Source organism: Elephas maximus, chromosome 26 (genome assembly GCF_024166365.1).
Source record: "Elephas maximus indicus isolate mEleMax1 chromosome 26, mEleMax1 primary haplotype, whole genome shotgun sequence".
NCBI lineage: Eukaryota > Metazoa > Chordata > Mammalia > Proboscidea > Elephantidae > Elephas > Elephas maximus.
In genome coordinates this window covers 7189036-7206038 of record NC_064844.1, presented here as the reverse complement: position 1 = coordinate 7206038, position 17003 = coordinate 7189036, and the positions used below count along the sequence as shown (strand labels likewise).

The following is a 17003-nucleotide window of genomic DNA, read 5'->3' as shown; positions in this document are numbered from 1 at the left end:
AGGTATTCAGGCAGCTAACAGATACATGAGAAAATGCTCTCGATCATTAGCCATTAGAGAAATGCAAATTAAAACTACGATGAGATTCCACCTCACTCCAACAAGGCTGGCATTAATCCAAAAAACACAAAATAATAAATGTTGGAGAGGCTGCGGAGAGACTGGAACTCTTATACACCACTGGTGGGAATGTAAAATGGTACAACCACTTTGGAAATCTATCTGGGATTTTCTTAAAAAGTTAGAAATAGAACTACCATACAACCCAGAAATCCCACTCCTCGGAATATACCCTAGAGAAATAAGAGCCTTTACACAAACAGATATATGCACACCCATGTTTATTGCAGCACTGTTTACAATAGCAAAAAGCTGGAAGCAACCTAGGTGTCCATCAATGGATGAATGGTTAAATAAATTGTGTTATACTCACACAATGGAATACTACGCATCGATAAAGAACAGTGAGGAATCTGTGAAATGTTTCATAACATGGAGGAACCTGGAAGGCATTATGCTGAGTGAAATTAGTCAGAGGCAAAAGGACAAATATTGTATAAGACCACTATTATAAGATCTTGAGAAACAGTCTAAACTGAGAAGAACACATTCTTTTGTGGTTACGAGAGGGGGGAAGAAAGGAGGGTGGGAGAGGGTTATTTACTGATTAGTTAGTAGACAAGAACTACTTTAGGTGAAGGGAAGGACAATACTCAATACAGGGAAGGTCAGCTCAACTGGACTGGACCAAAAGCAAAGAAGTTTCCGGGATAAACTGAATGCTTCGAAGGTCAGCGGAGCACGGGCGGGGGTTTGGGGACTATGGCTTAAGGGGACTTCTAAGTCAATTAGCAAAATAATTCTATTATGAAAACATTCTGCATCCCACTTTGAAATGTGGCGTCTGGGGTCTTAAATGCTAACAAGCGGCCATCTAAGATGCATCAATTGGTCTCAACCCACCTGGATCAAAGGAGAATGAAGAACACCAAGGTCACACGATAACTATGAGCCCAAGAGACAAAAAGGGCCACAGGAACCAGAGACTTACATCATCCTGAGACCAGAAGAACTAGATGGTGCCCAGCCACAACCAATGGCTGCGCTGACAGGGAGCACAACAGAGAACCCCTGAGGGAGCAGGAGAACAGTGGGATGCAGACCCCAAATTCTCATAAAAAGACCAGACTTTATGGTCTGACTGAGACTAGAAGAATCCCGGTGGTCATGGTCCCCAAACCTTCTGTTGGCCCAGGACAGGAACCATTCCCAAAGACAACTCATCAGACATGGAAGGGACTGGACAATGGGTTGGAGAGAGATGCTGATGAAGAGTGAGCTACTTGTATCAGGTGGACACTTGAGACTGTTGGCGTCTCCTGTCTGGAGGGGAGATGGGAGGGTAGAGAAGGTTAGAAACTGGCAAAACAGTCATGAAAGGAGAGACTGGAAGGAGGGAGCGGGCTGACTCATTAGGGGGAGAGTAAATGGGAATATGTAGTAAGGTGTATATAAGCTTTTATGTGACAGACTGACTTGACTTGTAAACTTTCACTTAAAAAAAAAAAAATTAAAGCACAATAAAAATTATTAAAAAAAAAAAAAAGGCATAGCACTTTGCTTTGTCCTAAGTATTTGACTGTTAGATTCTGGATTTCGGAACACAAGTTTACAGCAACGTGATTTAATCATGTTTTTTATCATTTACTTGAATGTAAGTTCTGGATATGTTAAAAACGCAAAACAGAATAAACTTACCTTCAGAGAATCAACTAAATCATCAACCAAGAAGAGGCGTCTGAGCTCTCTTATCGTGCAGTTCACATGGCCAAGGGCAGAATCACTGTATTTCTGAACCAACTCCTCAGATACAGCGACTTCAGACTCCAAATACGCCCTAGAAAACAAAACACATCGTAACTGTCACTGACTGGACTGATTTCCCCTAAATGTCCATCAGCAATTATGTATGCCTACTGTTTGCAACTTATGCACAGTACAGAAATTCAACCAGCAAGGGGTATTCCACACACATGGGCAGGCAGCTAACCAGCTTGGAAAAAGTACCAGCTTTGAAGCAGACTGATCTGGCTTGGATCTCAAGCTCTCTCTCTAAACCTCAGCTTCTCATTTATAAAATGGAGCTAGCAAAGAAGATTCAGGGAGTAAAGTGCAAAGTAGCGCTCAAGAAACGGGGGCTATTATTATGCACTTGGTTTTTCCTTTAAACTGACATTATACAGCTTCATCAAGTTTTCCTAACAAAGGTTCTATCATTTCCGAATACTTCACTTGCTCAGGCCATCGGGCTGTAAAATGCATGCCCAAAGCATCCACCTAATGCCCCAATCTATACTAATGAGAGAAACCCTGGTAGCACAGCGGTAAGAGGTACGGCTGTTAAACAAAAGTCCGGCAGCTCAAATCTACCCGCTGCGCCTTGGAAACTCTGTGAGGCAGTTCTGCTCTGTCCCATGGGTTGCTTTGAGTCGGAATCGACTCAACGGGTTTGGTTTTTTGTTTATACTAATGAGACAGCTGGGATTGTTACATTTAAGAAGACAACGGTATGGGGGAGGGAGGGAGCATCAAGTCTGCAGGAACCCATTCAACTGTTTCATTAGTTCTGGTTTCCAAGAAGCCATTCTATCTTGGCAGAGAAGCAGCACATCGGAAGTCTGTAAATCTTTACGGAAGCAAACTGCCACATCTTTCTCCCACAGAGTGGCCAGTGGGTTTGAACCACCAACCTCTCGGTTAACAGCCAAGTGCCTAACGACTGCACCACCAGGGCTCCTTCAGTCAATGTCATCTAGTTTTATTTGAGCTATAACCAGATAGTGTTATCTAGGCAGAACTCTGGTAGGAGTTATGAGATCTGCTACTTACCCAGCTATGTAACCTTGCAAAAGGCTTTATCTTCTCTGGGCCATGGTTCTGACTCCATAAAAATCAGAGATAGACCCTCCTAAGTCCCTTCAGGAGCCCTGGTGGTACAGTGGTTAAAGTGCTGGACTGCTAACGGAGAAGTCAGCTGTTTAAGCCTACCAGCCACTCCGTGGGAGAAAGATGTGGCAGTTTGCTTCCGTAAAGATTTACAGACTTGGAAGCCCTATGGGGCAGTTCTACTCTGTCCTACAGGTTGCTAGGAGTCGGAATTTGACTCGATGGGAATGAGTTTGGTAAGTCCCCTCAGACTCAAACATCTGTGATTCTGTGGTTCCAACTCTTCACGCAGTAGCCCTCCCAAATCTTTCCAACCTTACTTTCCACCACTCCCAATGTTGCCATCTCAAATCCCACCCATAAGCGGAGCCTCTTCTGACATCCTTCTTACCTACATACCCCAATGCAATCTCACACCCCCGTGTGCCTCTAACAACACTTTCTTTTGTATTGTTCTTACAGCACTTACCACAGCCAACCCTGCAACGTACACTTGTATAGTCTTACTCCTAAAATACAAACTTTTAAGGACCAGAAATATGTCTCCACTAGTAAATGGTGTCGCATACTGTTAGACAAATGCTATTTATTAGCTAACAAATATTGCTATTCATATCAGGCAAAAAAATGCTCAAACATTCTTATCAGCCCTTAAAACTGCAATATTTTATTTATGCAGCTTTGAGAAATACAGAAAGGTGGCTGGCATACAAATAAATAAATCACTGGTCTTTACAATAAGCAAAATAATTTAGTAGGTCTCTTCTTTTAAAGTTTGAAAATCAATTTAAATTTCCCATTAATATCAACGGGACAGTGTTCTAGGTAGGTACACACTCATTCATGCCCAAACATACACTTGTCTTGCCAAAACAGTTTTTAAACACTTGCAATCTACTTGGAGAAAAATGAAGTTCATATGCAAAACAAAGAGAGAACATTTCAAAGCCATAGCGAGTGCAACAGGAAAAGGATTCTAGAATACTTGGGGCCAGTGTTAAGGGAACCTTGTTCAGAGAGCTCAATCTTGAATCAAACACAGAGCCAAAAAAGTGCAACAGACAGGATGCCTTGGGAGCTACGGAGGCAGCATGAAAATGGACACAGGACTCCACGGGGCAGACAAGAGACAAGGCAAACGTACCGACAGACTTTATCCTACAAGGCACAAAGAGCCTCTATACGTAAAAATGACACGACAAAAGTGGTGCTTTAGAAAAATTAATCAGACAACATCTGTAAGAGTTTAAGTAATCTGAGATAACCAGAAGCCCATTTGGTAATAACTGTGATCTGTACGGTCAGCATCTATACCGGGGTGGGCAAAATTTCTGTGGAGGGCCAGATAGTAAATATTTTAGACTCTGAAGTCCATACAGTGTCTGTCACAACTACTTTACTCTGCTAAATGAATGAGTGTGGCTGTGTTCCAATAAAACTTCATTTACAAAGAAGGTGAGAGGCAGGAGCTGGCCCGTGGCCTGTAGTTTACTGACTAGTTTACTGACTCCTGGTCGAGACTGAGGAAGCAGTGGGAAACAGCAAAATTTAGTGATTTTTTTTTTTCTTAAACATGAGATTAAAAACAAAGATAACATCAAACCCAAGAGTCTGAACACCAGCATGATGGTGGTGTTACCGATAGAAACTGACAGGTTTCTGACAGGTTTAAGACAAAAGTCCACTTAAATATATGACGTGTTAGTGGCTGCCAGGGGTTGGGAGGAAGGGGGAGTGACCATCAATGGGTACACGGTTTCCTTTTGGGGTGATGAAAATGTTTGGGAATTAGAGAATGGTGATGGTTGCACAACTCTCTGAGTATACTACAAAACGCTGAACTGTGCACTTTAAAAGGCTGAATTTTACAGTATGTCAATTGTATTTCCACAAGAAAAAAGCAGAGGAAAAACATGCTGAGCGTGAGGTGGAGGCAGAAGACCCAGGCTGAGGTGTGTTCCACCAGCAACAGGACAGATAACGCTGCAGCCCACCTGTAAAGTAAGGGCACAAGATGGCAGCTGAGAGACAAGGAGGTGCTCTCAAAGGGTAACACATCTGAGGTAATGCCTCAAGGAATGAGAGGGAAAAAGAAAAAAAAGAGACAGAGAAGGGATGTTAGGAAAAGACACAGGCGTGCAGGTAAAGCCAGAGAAAAAATAGGCGTGCTGTTAGAGAGAAAGGTTATTTCCAGTATCAGAGAGCATACACTATCAGACAGCATGAAAAAGCAAGCAGTAAAGAAAACAGTACCCTCACCAATCCTAACCACGTTAGAAAGGTACAACTTCCATTAATGTAAAACTCTAAGAAATAAATATTCCTAACAAGCAGTAGAGTTAGGCTGATGAACTGATAAACCCAGTCTTCTCCATCATGAGCCTCTGAAATGACCTTCAGGAAATCTCAAAAGCAAATGCTTTGAGTATAGCTTTTTAGCAAAACTTCCCTTGCAATGGAAACGCTGGTGGTGTAGTGGTTAAGCGCTACAGCTGCTAACCAAAGGTTCGGCAGTTCAAATCCGCCAGGCGCTCCTTGGGAACTCTATGGGGCAGTTCTACTCTTGTCTATAGGGTCGCCATGAGTCGGAATCGACTTGATGGCACCGGGTTTGGTTTTTTTGGTTTTTTGCTTGCAATTACCTTTAAGCAGTAAAACATGCCTGCCTGGAACTCTATGCACAGGAGACTCAAGTCTCAGCACTAAATCTGTTTACACTTCTGCCAACGTGAGCCCTCTTCCAGACCGCTCACCTGAATGGGTGGCCTTCATCTGACTTCTGGATGGCTTGGATCACGCCCTTGTATACCCTAAAGCTGATCGTCAGAGAGAGCAGGGCCAAGGCGATATAGGCTGTCACACTCACAATGCTGAACACTGTCAATGACAGCAGCAGGAACAGGCTGGCACCAAACACCACTCCAGTCTTCTTTATGTCTCTCCAGTAGAGGAGGTCAACAACTGAAAACAGGAAAAGCAGAGACCCCAAGTTAGAACATTATTTTATCCATTTGGGTTTGCTCCATCTATAAAAATAAAAAGGTCACTAGATAAGGGAAAACCAAAATGTCAAATACTAAAGAAAAACCAACTTCATAAGGGAGATGTTTAAACCCACTCTAAGTTGTATATCAATATAACGCCTGCGTCTATTTCTATTTTTAACCATGGAATGTTTTTCATTCAAACCTATTCCCTACACGTCCAAATCATTCCGGCTATACAAGATTATTCAACGGCTCAAGCCTGACCAACTTTAAATCTCAAAGAAGACGCTGCTTAAAAATGATTTTGAGGGTTTTTGCCTTCATACAATGCATGACATATATTCACACGATTAGGAAAAAAAATCCTAATACATGCTCACTAAATGAGATATTTCAACAACACCAAAATATACATATAATCACTAATTCAAAAAACGTTACACACGTAAGTCTTACAGCTCTGCTGTTCACATACCTCATTTTGAAAAACCCGATGAATCTGTAACCTACAGAGCAAAAGACAGTGGGACACAGCCTTAAGACTGCCTACAATGCTACTGCCCCCTAAGAGTAGATAAGTACAATGCCACAGAAATTTAATCACAGAAAAGAGGAAAATGCAATGTGCCCCACTGTTCCATAATGCGTATTAACAGCAAGAGTCAGACAAAGCCTAACTCAGCAAGTCTGTTCTGGGCCTATGGTAACAGGGCCACCGTAGGGGTCAGATAACCACAGGCCTCCACGGGGGTCAGATAACGACAGGCCTGTGGTCTCAAGATCAGGTTCTGCACACCCAAGGGGAATTCTTCAGCGTGCCAACGAGCCCTGGGATCCACAGGCTGGGCCTAACTCCTCTCTACCTGGGTTGTGAACATCTGGGAGAAAAGAACGTTTTTATAGCAAACAAGGATAAACTCAGGAGTAAAATTTTTAATTCCTGTTCATTTTAAGATAAAGGAGGTCACTTAAAAAAAAAAAAATCACACTTCTAAGGGGTGCCTCCGATCCCCTAAGGTTTACATGACTTTCCTTTACTGTTAGGAGCCCTGGTGGCGCAGTGGTTAAGAGCTCCACTGCTAACCAAAATGCTGGCAGTTCGAATTCACCAGCTGCTCCTTGGAAACCCTACAGGGCAGTTCTGCTCTGTCCTATAGGGTCGCTATGAGTTGGAACTGACTCAACAGCACGCTTGGTTTGGTTTCACTGTCAGGGGTACTTACGTGGGGAGCAGTAAAATGTCAGATATGGCTGCAAAGCCCTGGGTTCCCGTTAGTGCGTATCACGTGAGTATTGATTAGGATACTTGAATATCCATCATGGTGTCGGGCACACAGCAGGGACGCAAAAGCATTTGCTCCATTCTCCTAAATAAGCTCTGGTTTGAGTGTTGCTAATTTCACATTTTATATAGGATTTCCAACTTTGTTTTCAGATTCTGTATTTCAACTATTTACTCAGGTCATCCCCCATCTCAGATTCGTTCTGACTCTGCCTAAAATATCTAAATCAATTATTGTTCTATTCAACTATTTTCTACTATTGTACCTATCTACTAGAACTTAGTGTATCTATGCTATCAAACTGATGTTCCGAATAATGCCATATAGAATACAAAGATAACGCAATGTAACGGTTTTCAGACATTCAACAAACACTGAGAAGCTGACATTGCACTACGAAAAACTCAACATGGCGGAGTACGAGTTAGCCAACGCTGGAATGAAGACATGGACTGTCCTAAGTCCCAGTCCAAAATGCTACAGTCCCAGGAAAGATGCTAGGACATGTACAAACGCTAAAGGTATAAAATACACACTACAAGGGTCACGAGAACTCAGAAAAGGAAAAAATAGGAGGGCAAAAAAGATTTTGAGAAAGGGACCGAAGTTGAGCTGGGTCCTGAAGCACACGTAGGGTCTAGAAAACTAAAGATACATCTTTTCTGCTGGCAGGGGTTCTTGTAATTAGTGTTACTCTCTAAACAGGGTACAGTCAGATGGTAGGGGAAGCTATGATAACAGCCCTTGGTAAGAGAATTCTTTCCTGTGAGGCCCCGCCCACCTCCCAGAACACAGGCTCTAAAACTGCAAAGCAAAGCACTTAGGCTCTGGAGCTGGAGGACCTGGACGCAACACACTAGCCTCCTACCTACTACATGACCTCAGGCAAGTGGCTGAAGTCCCCTACACTTCAGTTTCTTCCTCCATAAATCTGCACAGTAGGAGGAACACCAGTCACTGAGATGCTGTGAGGATTAACCGAGACCAGGGACTAATAAGATTTTTCTTCAAAGAAATAACATAAAGCACTTAGCACAGTACATCGTGCATGATAAATTCATAATGTGTGTCAGGGCTGGTATCTTTACTAATGCTACTATACAGTCGACCCCTGGTCTGTCAGTTTGTCATGCCGTGGTGGCTTGCGTGCTGCTGTGACGCTGAACGCTAGGCCACCAGTACCTCAAATACCAGCAGGGTCTCCCATGGTGGACAGGTTTCAGTGGAGCTTCCAGACCAAGACAGATCAGGAAGAAGGACCTGGTGACCTACTTCCAACAAAATATTGGCCAGTGAGACCTTATAAATAGCAGCAGGACACCGTCTGATGTAGTGCTGGACGGTGAGCCCCTCAGGTTGGAAGGTACTCCAAATACGACTGAGGAAGAGCTGCTGCCTCAAAGTAGAGTCGACCTTACTGATGTGGACGGAGTTAAGCTTTTCAGACCTTCGTTTGCTAATGTTGTACGACTCAGGATGAGAAGAAACAGCTGCAAACAGCCAATAATAATCAGAATGTGGAATGTGCGAGGTATGAATCTAGGGAAACTGGAAGTCATCAAAAATGAAACGGACCACGTAAAGATCGATACTCTAGGCATTAGTGGCCTGAAATGGACCGGTATCGGCCATTTTGAATCAACCGTATGGTGTACTATGCCAGGAATGACAAATTAAAGAGGAATGGCGTCCCATTCATCATCAAAAAGAACATTTCAACATCCATCCTGAAGTACATCGCTGACAGGGATAGGATAATATCCACACACCTACAAGGAAGACCAGTTAATACAACTATTATTCAAATTTTTTTAATATCTAGATTTGGGGTGTCGGGGGGCGAGAAGGGCTTAGACATTTTTATCCGTAACACTCCTTTGACTTGAATCTTCCTAGAAACTCTTTAACAGCCAAACATTATTAAAACTTTAGGAAAACAATAAACTCATATTCCTCCAGTTTTTCAAGCAATTGTAAACTATCTCATCGTGGTAAAAGTATGAGAAGCTAAGAAAAGGTTTGAAAAGCTGGATACTTTTTAAGCCTGGTAGATGTTTCAGAAATGTCTTCTAGGTTGGTGACCTACATTCTCCACGCCTCCCCTATTCCTGAATCAGTATTCACAAGGCCCTTAAATTACACCAAACGCTGTTTGGAGCCTATACAACATTCTCTCTTTCAATTATTATAACTCAGTTTGAGAGGCCCGCTTTCAGGCAACAAAGTGGGACCCTGCTCTTACACGGCTGGACCCAGATCATATAATTACTAAGTGGCAGGACGTGGATTTGAACCCAGGCTTCCTATTAGTAAAACTCATATTCTCCATGTATGATGCCAAATTGAGAGCTCAGCACACTGAAGTTCTTCAAAATGTTACCCATTTGCAGGCACAACGAACAGACAGAGCGTAGGCAGATAATTATTACATGTGAATCACAAAGGTCAAGAAGAAAGTCTAAGTGAAATTAACAAAATAGGTTAATTAATAACTTTTTTCTTTTTTAAATTTTATTATGAGGAACACAAATTTTAATGTGAACGTTTCACCTACCAAAAAAAAAAAAAACCAAACCTCCTGCCATAGAGTCAATTCCAACTCACAGCGACCACACTGTTAGACCCAAAAAGGAGAAAAGAGCTCTGTTTCAGTACACGTAACGGGTACTTTCCTACGGCAGAAACTATAGTTAACAATGTTGTGGAAAATGTCTTTTAAAAACTATGTAAATCTAATAAAATTAGGTACAATTATACAAAAGATTATGTAGCAATTAAAGGCAGTGATGAAGACCTTTGACACCATAGGAAAAGGGCCATGATGATAAACAAAAACAGAACATGACCAAAAAACTCACACAGTATAATCCCAGTAAAAAACTGTACACGTGTGACTATCTGATCTGAAAGGCTGTCTGTCAGTGTCTCTCTCTGGGTAGTGGGTTACAGCTGAGCTTAACATCCTGTTTTACTCTTTCTGGGGCACCTGAATTGTTCTGCACTGACGACAAATGCACATACTACCATAATTTAGAAAAAATTTACTCCTTTCTATTCCTGTTCAGTATCACTAAACAATCTTAACAACATAAATTTGGTTTCCCAAGTGAGCTTTCCTATTTGAAAAGAGATTAAGAGAATGTTAGCAAAGTTGTAAGGATGAAAAAAAAACATGAGTTTCTAGCGAATAGAATTGCCATCTTAACTGTCATTAGCCAATATTTCTAGGCTCTCAAAGATTGCTTAAACTGGTTTTAACAAAAAATTTTTAGATTAGTTTATTCAGGATGTTTAATACTCAATCCACCACCAGACTGACAATTGTCACTGAGTCAATTCAGACTCGTGGCGACCCCGAGTAGGGAGTCAAAAAGTTTTGTTAGAAGTCCTTTTGAGAAATACATTCAAATATTATTTCTTCTAACATTCATCAAGGGATTAGTTAATCTCTATCCAGTAGTTAATTCAGGTGTTTGTTCAACCCTGGAACCCGGCAAAGCATCACAAGTAAACTACAGACGAATACCCCTTTATAAACAGAAATGCAGTAATCTTGAACAAAATCCTAGCAAGCTGAATCTAGTAACATATAATGAGGGTTATACACCATGGCCAAGCTGGATTTGTTCCAGGAATGCAAGGTCGGTTCAACATATGAAAATCAGTCAATGTAACACATCACATTAAAGAACACAAACCACAACACTGTCACAAGAGATGGAGTCAAAAAGTATTTGAAAAAATCCAACAACTCTTTTGTGATAAAAACACTCCACAAACTTGGAATAAAAAGGGAACATCCTCAGCTTGATAAAGGCATAAAAAATTTTTTTAACCCTACAGCTAACATCACACTTCATGGTGAAAGACTGAAAGTTTTCCCTCTGAGACCAGGAATAAGACAAGAATATCTGCTATTGAAGAACTGCTGCTCAGTCGATTCCAACTCAGAGCGACCCTATTAGTGGCCAGATTATTTTTAGGAATAACCGAAAAGAAACATTTTAATTAAAGATTGTAATATTTTCAAGTTTACGATAAGGGCATCTTTAAATAAGAACTAGAGGGTCACCAAAATGCTAATTTTGGATTCCTCGATGATTGCTTTATTAGTTCTGTTTACAAGTGAAGAGTTGAAAGGCGTTTTTATTCTTGACAAACCAACGTTAAGACAACGGGATTGTAGAAGGAAAGCACAGCCTTGCATGGTTCCTCCTCCAGTCTCCTTCTACAGCGCAGAATAAAGCGCTAATCGTTCAAGATGGCCACTCTGGCCTCAGCTTTACTCTTACGCAGTCTGCTCATGGAACACCCTCTGAAAACCTGAGACTCACAGCACCTTCAGTCTTAGTACTGCGGGGCATGGTTACAGGTTCCTAAAACAAGACCAAGCAATTTGAACAAACACTTCTCATTTCGAAAAAGGTGATATACTTCCAGCAGTCCTTGCCCCCTTTTGTTTTCAAAGTAAAAAATGTGGGAAACCTGTATTTTGTGGTTTGGGCAGTGCACAAAGCAGTAGCATCTTTATCCAATTGAAATTTTAACTCGGCACACTGCAATCTTTTCTTCAAAATAAAAACTTCTGGCCCACTGCAGAGAAGAGTCGCCCACATTTGGTAACCACAAACTGTCATCTGTCACAGCTAAAAATAGTGCCAGCATGCACAGCTTACACCAGAAGTCATCCAATGACACCTCTCCGCAAATGAAATTCTTTCTGAACCCTCTCCTGAATACCCTTAAGTCAGGCTGCAACCTTCAAGTCTTTTGTCTTGGGGTTAAAAAAAAAAAAGCTGAACTAGTTGGTCCTAAAAATACTGGCGGAACAGGGAATGGCCTGCAGGAAAATATGTACTTCTGAAGCAAAAGCAAGTATTAAGTTCTCTTTAATAAAGAATGAGAAAGGCAATTAAGTAGGAAATTAATAAACAATATGTTAAGTATTAGAACAGTAAAATTTTAGTCAAGTTACTTTCCACAATAATATGTTTGGTATTAGTAAGTTTTCACTTGCACAAATTGAACATTCACGTGGCTAATAAAGGGCAGGTGAAGGCCCAGAAAAAAGGTCTGTGCAGCGTGGGAGCTCAGCTCTTCCAGCAGAGAGGAGCTTCAGTCTTGCTCCTTCCCCCAGTTCACCACCAGTATGACCTGGATATGTCACTTAACCACTGTTTCCCCTTGTGTAAAACTACAACAATGGTGCCCTGGACCTAAGAAGCGAACTGAAGCTGAAAGACTTCATACAGAGAAATGGCTGGAGAAGTGAACAGATGAAACAAATGTAGTAATTCAACAGATAAAGTCAAGCAGGGCAATCAAATATTACAGACAATGCTTAACAGAGCCCTGATTTTTGAAAGGTGAATTTAATTTCCATCAAATGCTTTGCTGACTGGGTTTCAGTTATCAAGTTTCAGGCTGATGGACACCTAATATTGCTACAAAATATCTCAACCAATTACCTGACAAACCAGCATCTCTCCTGGCTTTCTCTTCCTGTGACTAGAGTTTTTCAAAGACACACAGAAAATCCCCGTCCTTGTCTTTTTCACCAGTAAATCTAACCTGCCGTCTGAGAACATTACAGTGCTCTGGCCAAAACAGATTAGGAGGAAAGGCCTGTCGATCTACTTTCAAAAATCAGCCAGTGAAAACCCAAGGGTCACAGCAGTCCAATTCCGTTGTGCATGGGGTCACTGTGAGTCGAGGGCCAACTAAAGAGCAGCAAACAACCACCTCCCCTCATGCACACGCAACATGAATGTTCACTGAATAAATGCCCGAAGTGCAATGAAACGAGTAGTCTATTCAAAATTATTTTATAGATGATATAGGTGGGAAAAGTAAACAAATGAGTGCACACAACAAAGAAGAGCTGTAATGCCTCACATTCTTATACAGAAAATCATAATTTTCGCAAATGTGTCATCTGATGAAACAGACATCAGGGTAGAAATTCCTAAATCTATCTCAACGCCCAGCTCTTAGCAGACTTTCAGGGATATCATTAACACGTGATCACTGTCCATCTTTCAGGTGTTCTGAGATTCTTACCAGAATGCTATACAGAGAAATACAAGACGGCGGCAGTACAGAGCTGCAGGACGGACAGTACAGCAGCATTTTCGTGTCTATCAAGGTATACAAACGCATAAGCAGTAGCTACAGAACTTTTGAAGGCCATGAAACATATATATATATACACACATATACACATATACATCTCCAGGAATATAAATCAGCCTTACTCACGATGAAGGAGAAAAACAAAACGAAAATTTCGTTTCAGAGCACTGCAAGAACGCAAAGAGAAAAGATATTTATTCCTAAGCATCAGCTAAATTAAACTTAACAACTAACACCCTTCAGCCCAGATTCTAGCAAGAGATGGATTAAGTGACTAAATCAAAAGGGAGCTTAGGGGAGACCCAGAGAACAGAATATGAATTCTGCTCACTGCTTAAATACTCTTCCTACGTTCAAACATGTAATCCAGTCCTAAGAACTAAAAGAAATTATACTCCTGGCCCAAGGCGTTCCCACTAGGCTTAACCTTTTGACAGTACCAACCAGCCAGCCACACCTACATTCTTCCATGGCTAGTGGCCTCTTTATTAGAGAGTGAGAACCATACAAAAAGAAACATGTACCATGTCCAACAAGATGCCAGAACTAAAATATGCATGAATATCAAAACAAGGGTCACTTTAGCTTTTAGTATTTTTCCAATCTTCAGTTGTTCAAGAACAAAAATAAATTGTAAAATAAAAACAATGGCCCGTGGCACCAGCTGTGTAGTCCTGAACAAATAATTTAATCCCCCTTTACTTTTCTTATCTGTAAAACGAGAAAGTTAGAATAAATGACTAATAAGATACCTTGTCGCTAGGTACAATCTAAAAGTTCTGGATTTACAAAAGTTCCTTAGGTTACTTAATTCTTCCTTTAAGAAGAGGGAATCCCTATTTTAATTTCTCCCACTTGGGAATATTTTAAACATTTCCCAAAAATGTATGTATGGGGTTCAAGGTTAGCAGTAAACCTGGCTGAAGGTCACCGCTCTCCGCCTCTCACTTATTGAGAAGCTGTGTAGAGCCAATGGGGAGACTTGCCGATGAAGCCGCCACTGGTCCTGCCTTCAAGGAATTCATGGTCTATAAAAAGAGCCTAGCTCTATATAAATAACTGGAATAGAAGCCAAAAAGTGAAAACCCAGAGGCTGAGAGGATGGCAGTCCTGAGGAACGCTGGGCTACCTCCGCCCGGTTGGATCACCGAACACCTCAGGACGGACTGGGTCTCTGGTCAGACGTGGGCAAAATGCAATGGGAAGAAAGGGCATTCTAAGCAGGGAGCAAAAACAGGAGCAAAGGCAAAGAACGGGACATGTTTAGGGAACAAATATTCCAATTTGGCTGGATAAAGAAAGTAACAGCAGGTGGGATTATAACAGTTGGGACCAGGCCACGGAATGCCTTTTAAAAGTCCAGAATAGATGGTATGAATTTCATTTGGAAAGTGAAGGAAATCCCCTAAGTGCCATGATTGGAGCAGCACTTGAGGAAGATTAATTTGGCTGTGACTCATGGCATTTAGTGGAAAGACCAGTTGGGAGTCCTGAGCAATCAGGGATGCCCAAATGTAGGGAACGAAAGAAAACAGAAAGGATATTTTCATCATTGTTTCCACCTTATCCATTAAAAAAAAACTTTGCTGTCGAGTTGACTGGCCTACATACTAAATGTACATATAGCCCTCCCCTCAATACACACACATACGCATACACCGTTAAAGATACAAACCGAAGCCATTCTCTCTGTGTGAGAGGACAGTAATTTCTATTTATTCTCCTATATACTTCCATATCTTCTAAATTTTCTACAACGTGTGTGTATGTGTGCATGTGTCTGCACACGTTTAATAGTGCAGCACTATACGTATACATTAAACCAAGATCTAGAAGAAGGATCTAACAGCTGTCTGAACACGCAGTTTCAGCTAGGTTTAGAGCTGAAAGCAGGGGTCTTCTTCGATCAGTAGATCTCACCACTGGTTACAGCCAAAGTTCCCTTCTCAAGCATTCTCTTGTATACCCAAGGAGAAGGCAGGTACATCAAACAGCCAGACTCCTGCTCCTCTCTACCTGAATGTCTGTTTGTGCGTATACCTGTATCCACGTATTTAGTAACCCTAACCTTCGAAAGAAATTAAAAGTACTAGCTTATCGCAAGTAAAGATTAGGAGTTCCACAAGCACTGCCGCAAGGAAGCTGGCTCTAGAAATGGCCCACAGCCAGCTTGTCTGGAGGTATAATCAAAGTGCACTGCAATGCTACAAATATTTCTGTCCCCGTCCTACAAAAAGTTCTCTCAAAGGTCACCCATGACATGCCAACTGCTAAATCCAAAAAACACTAGTAATACTTAACAATGAATTTTGCACATACTCCTAAAATTCAGCAGGGTCCACAACCATTTCTCAGTCTTCCTACTCGTCGGCCTCTCTACAGCATTTCACTGCCAATCCCTTCTGAAAATTCTTTTTCCTTATTATCAGTGAAATTACACTCTCCTGCTGCTTCTGCTTGGGGTGTAACTTCCTGATTTCCTTTCCTGGAGCCTTTGCTGTTGCCAGGTTTCAGCCAGTCCATTTCCAACTCACTACGACCCCATGGGACAGAGTGGAACTGCCCCCACAGGGTTTTCTGGGCTGTAATTTACGGGAGTAAATGACCAGGTCTTTCTCCTGTGCACCTGGCAGGTGGGCTCAAACTGCCAACCTTTCAGGTAAATGCCACCATGACCTGCTTTAGGCTTTCCTCCCGCAGTCTTCAGTTGTTTGTATGAAAAGCTCCTCACAGGAGTCATCTGTCCCCTTTGCATTCCACCCCCTGTTCTTTATCCATAAACCTGTCTCTTCTCTGGACTTCAGAGATTATCCATCACTTCAAATTCAAAGGATCTAAAATTCAACTTGGCATCTTACCTAGTTTAGCTCTATTTCTACTGATATTAAAACAACATCACTGACAACAGGTAACTCAGTCTGAAAACCTGTCCCTTTGAGGCCCTCCCCACCCCTTTCTAGGCCAAATGCCAAGTATTCTTTCCTGGAGTTTCTCAAACCTGCAACTTCTTTTCCATTCCTATTTCAAGCCAAGTTCAGATAGCACTTGCTTTAAATCTGGAACAGCTACAGTTGTCCCAGCTGGTCTGCTCCTAGGTTCCTCCCCCTCCAGCGTATCATACGCGCATCCGAAACAAATCTTCCAGACTTCACCACTTGCTAACACTTCCAAAGGGTTTTTATTTCCCTTATAATCAAATACAAAACCCACTGCCTTCCGTGATCCAGCCCAGGGTGTCTTTTCATAAAACCAGAGAACCTTGTAACTGCAAGGAACCCTAGAAGCCAAGCAAACTAGGGGGAGAGGGGGAGGTTACATGCTTACTCAAGCCAAAACCAGTAAGAGTATCAGAACCAAGATGGAAAACCTCGATCAGTGGTTCCCAGATTCATCTGATCATAACATGAACCATGCCAGGATCCTTAAGAAACAGATGTCCAGGCCCCTCCATGGTACACTCCGATTTGGGAGGTCTGAGAAGGAGGTCAACAATCTGTATTTTTAAAAAAATATTTGTGTTTTTGGTGGAAGTTTGCTATGTATAGCAAATTAGGTTCTCATTTAACAATATCTATACCTATTATTCAGTGACATCAGTTACACTTTTCACAGTCTGTCAGCATTCTCATTATTTCCATTCTGGTTGTTCTTATTC

General features: G+C 41.7%; 1 protein-coding gene across 4 annotated transcripts in view; it reads right to left on the bottom strand.

Moving 5' to 3' along the window:
• Window positions 1-17003, bottom strand: part of RTN4 (reticulon 4) — a 72247-nt gene that overhangs the window by 18166 nt on the left and 37078 nt on the right. For all 4 annotated transcript variants that reach the window (XM_049870664.1, XM_049870661.1, XM_049870662.1 and 1 more), the window contains 2 exons: window positions 5700-5907; window positions 1759-1897 (listed from right to left, as the gene is read on the bottom strand). In XM_049870664.1, the coding sequence (XP_049726621.1) occupies window positions 1759-1897; window positions 5700-5907 (347 nt within the window). The remainder of the gene's footprint in view (window positions 1-1758; window positions 1898-5699; window positions 5908-17003) is intronic.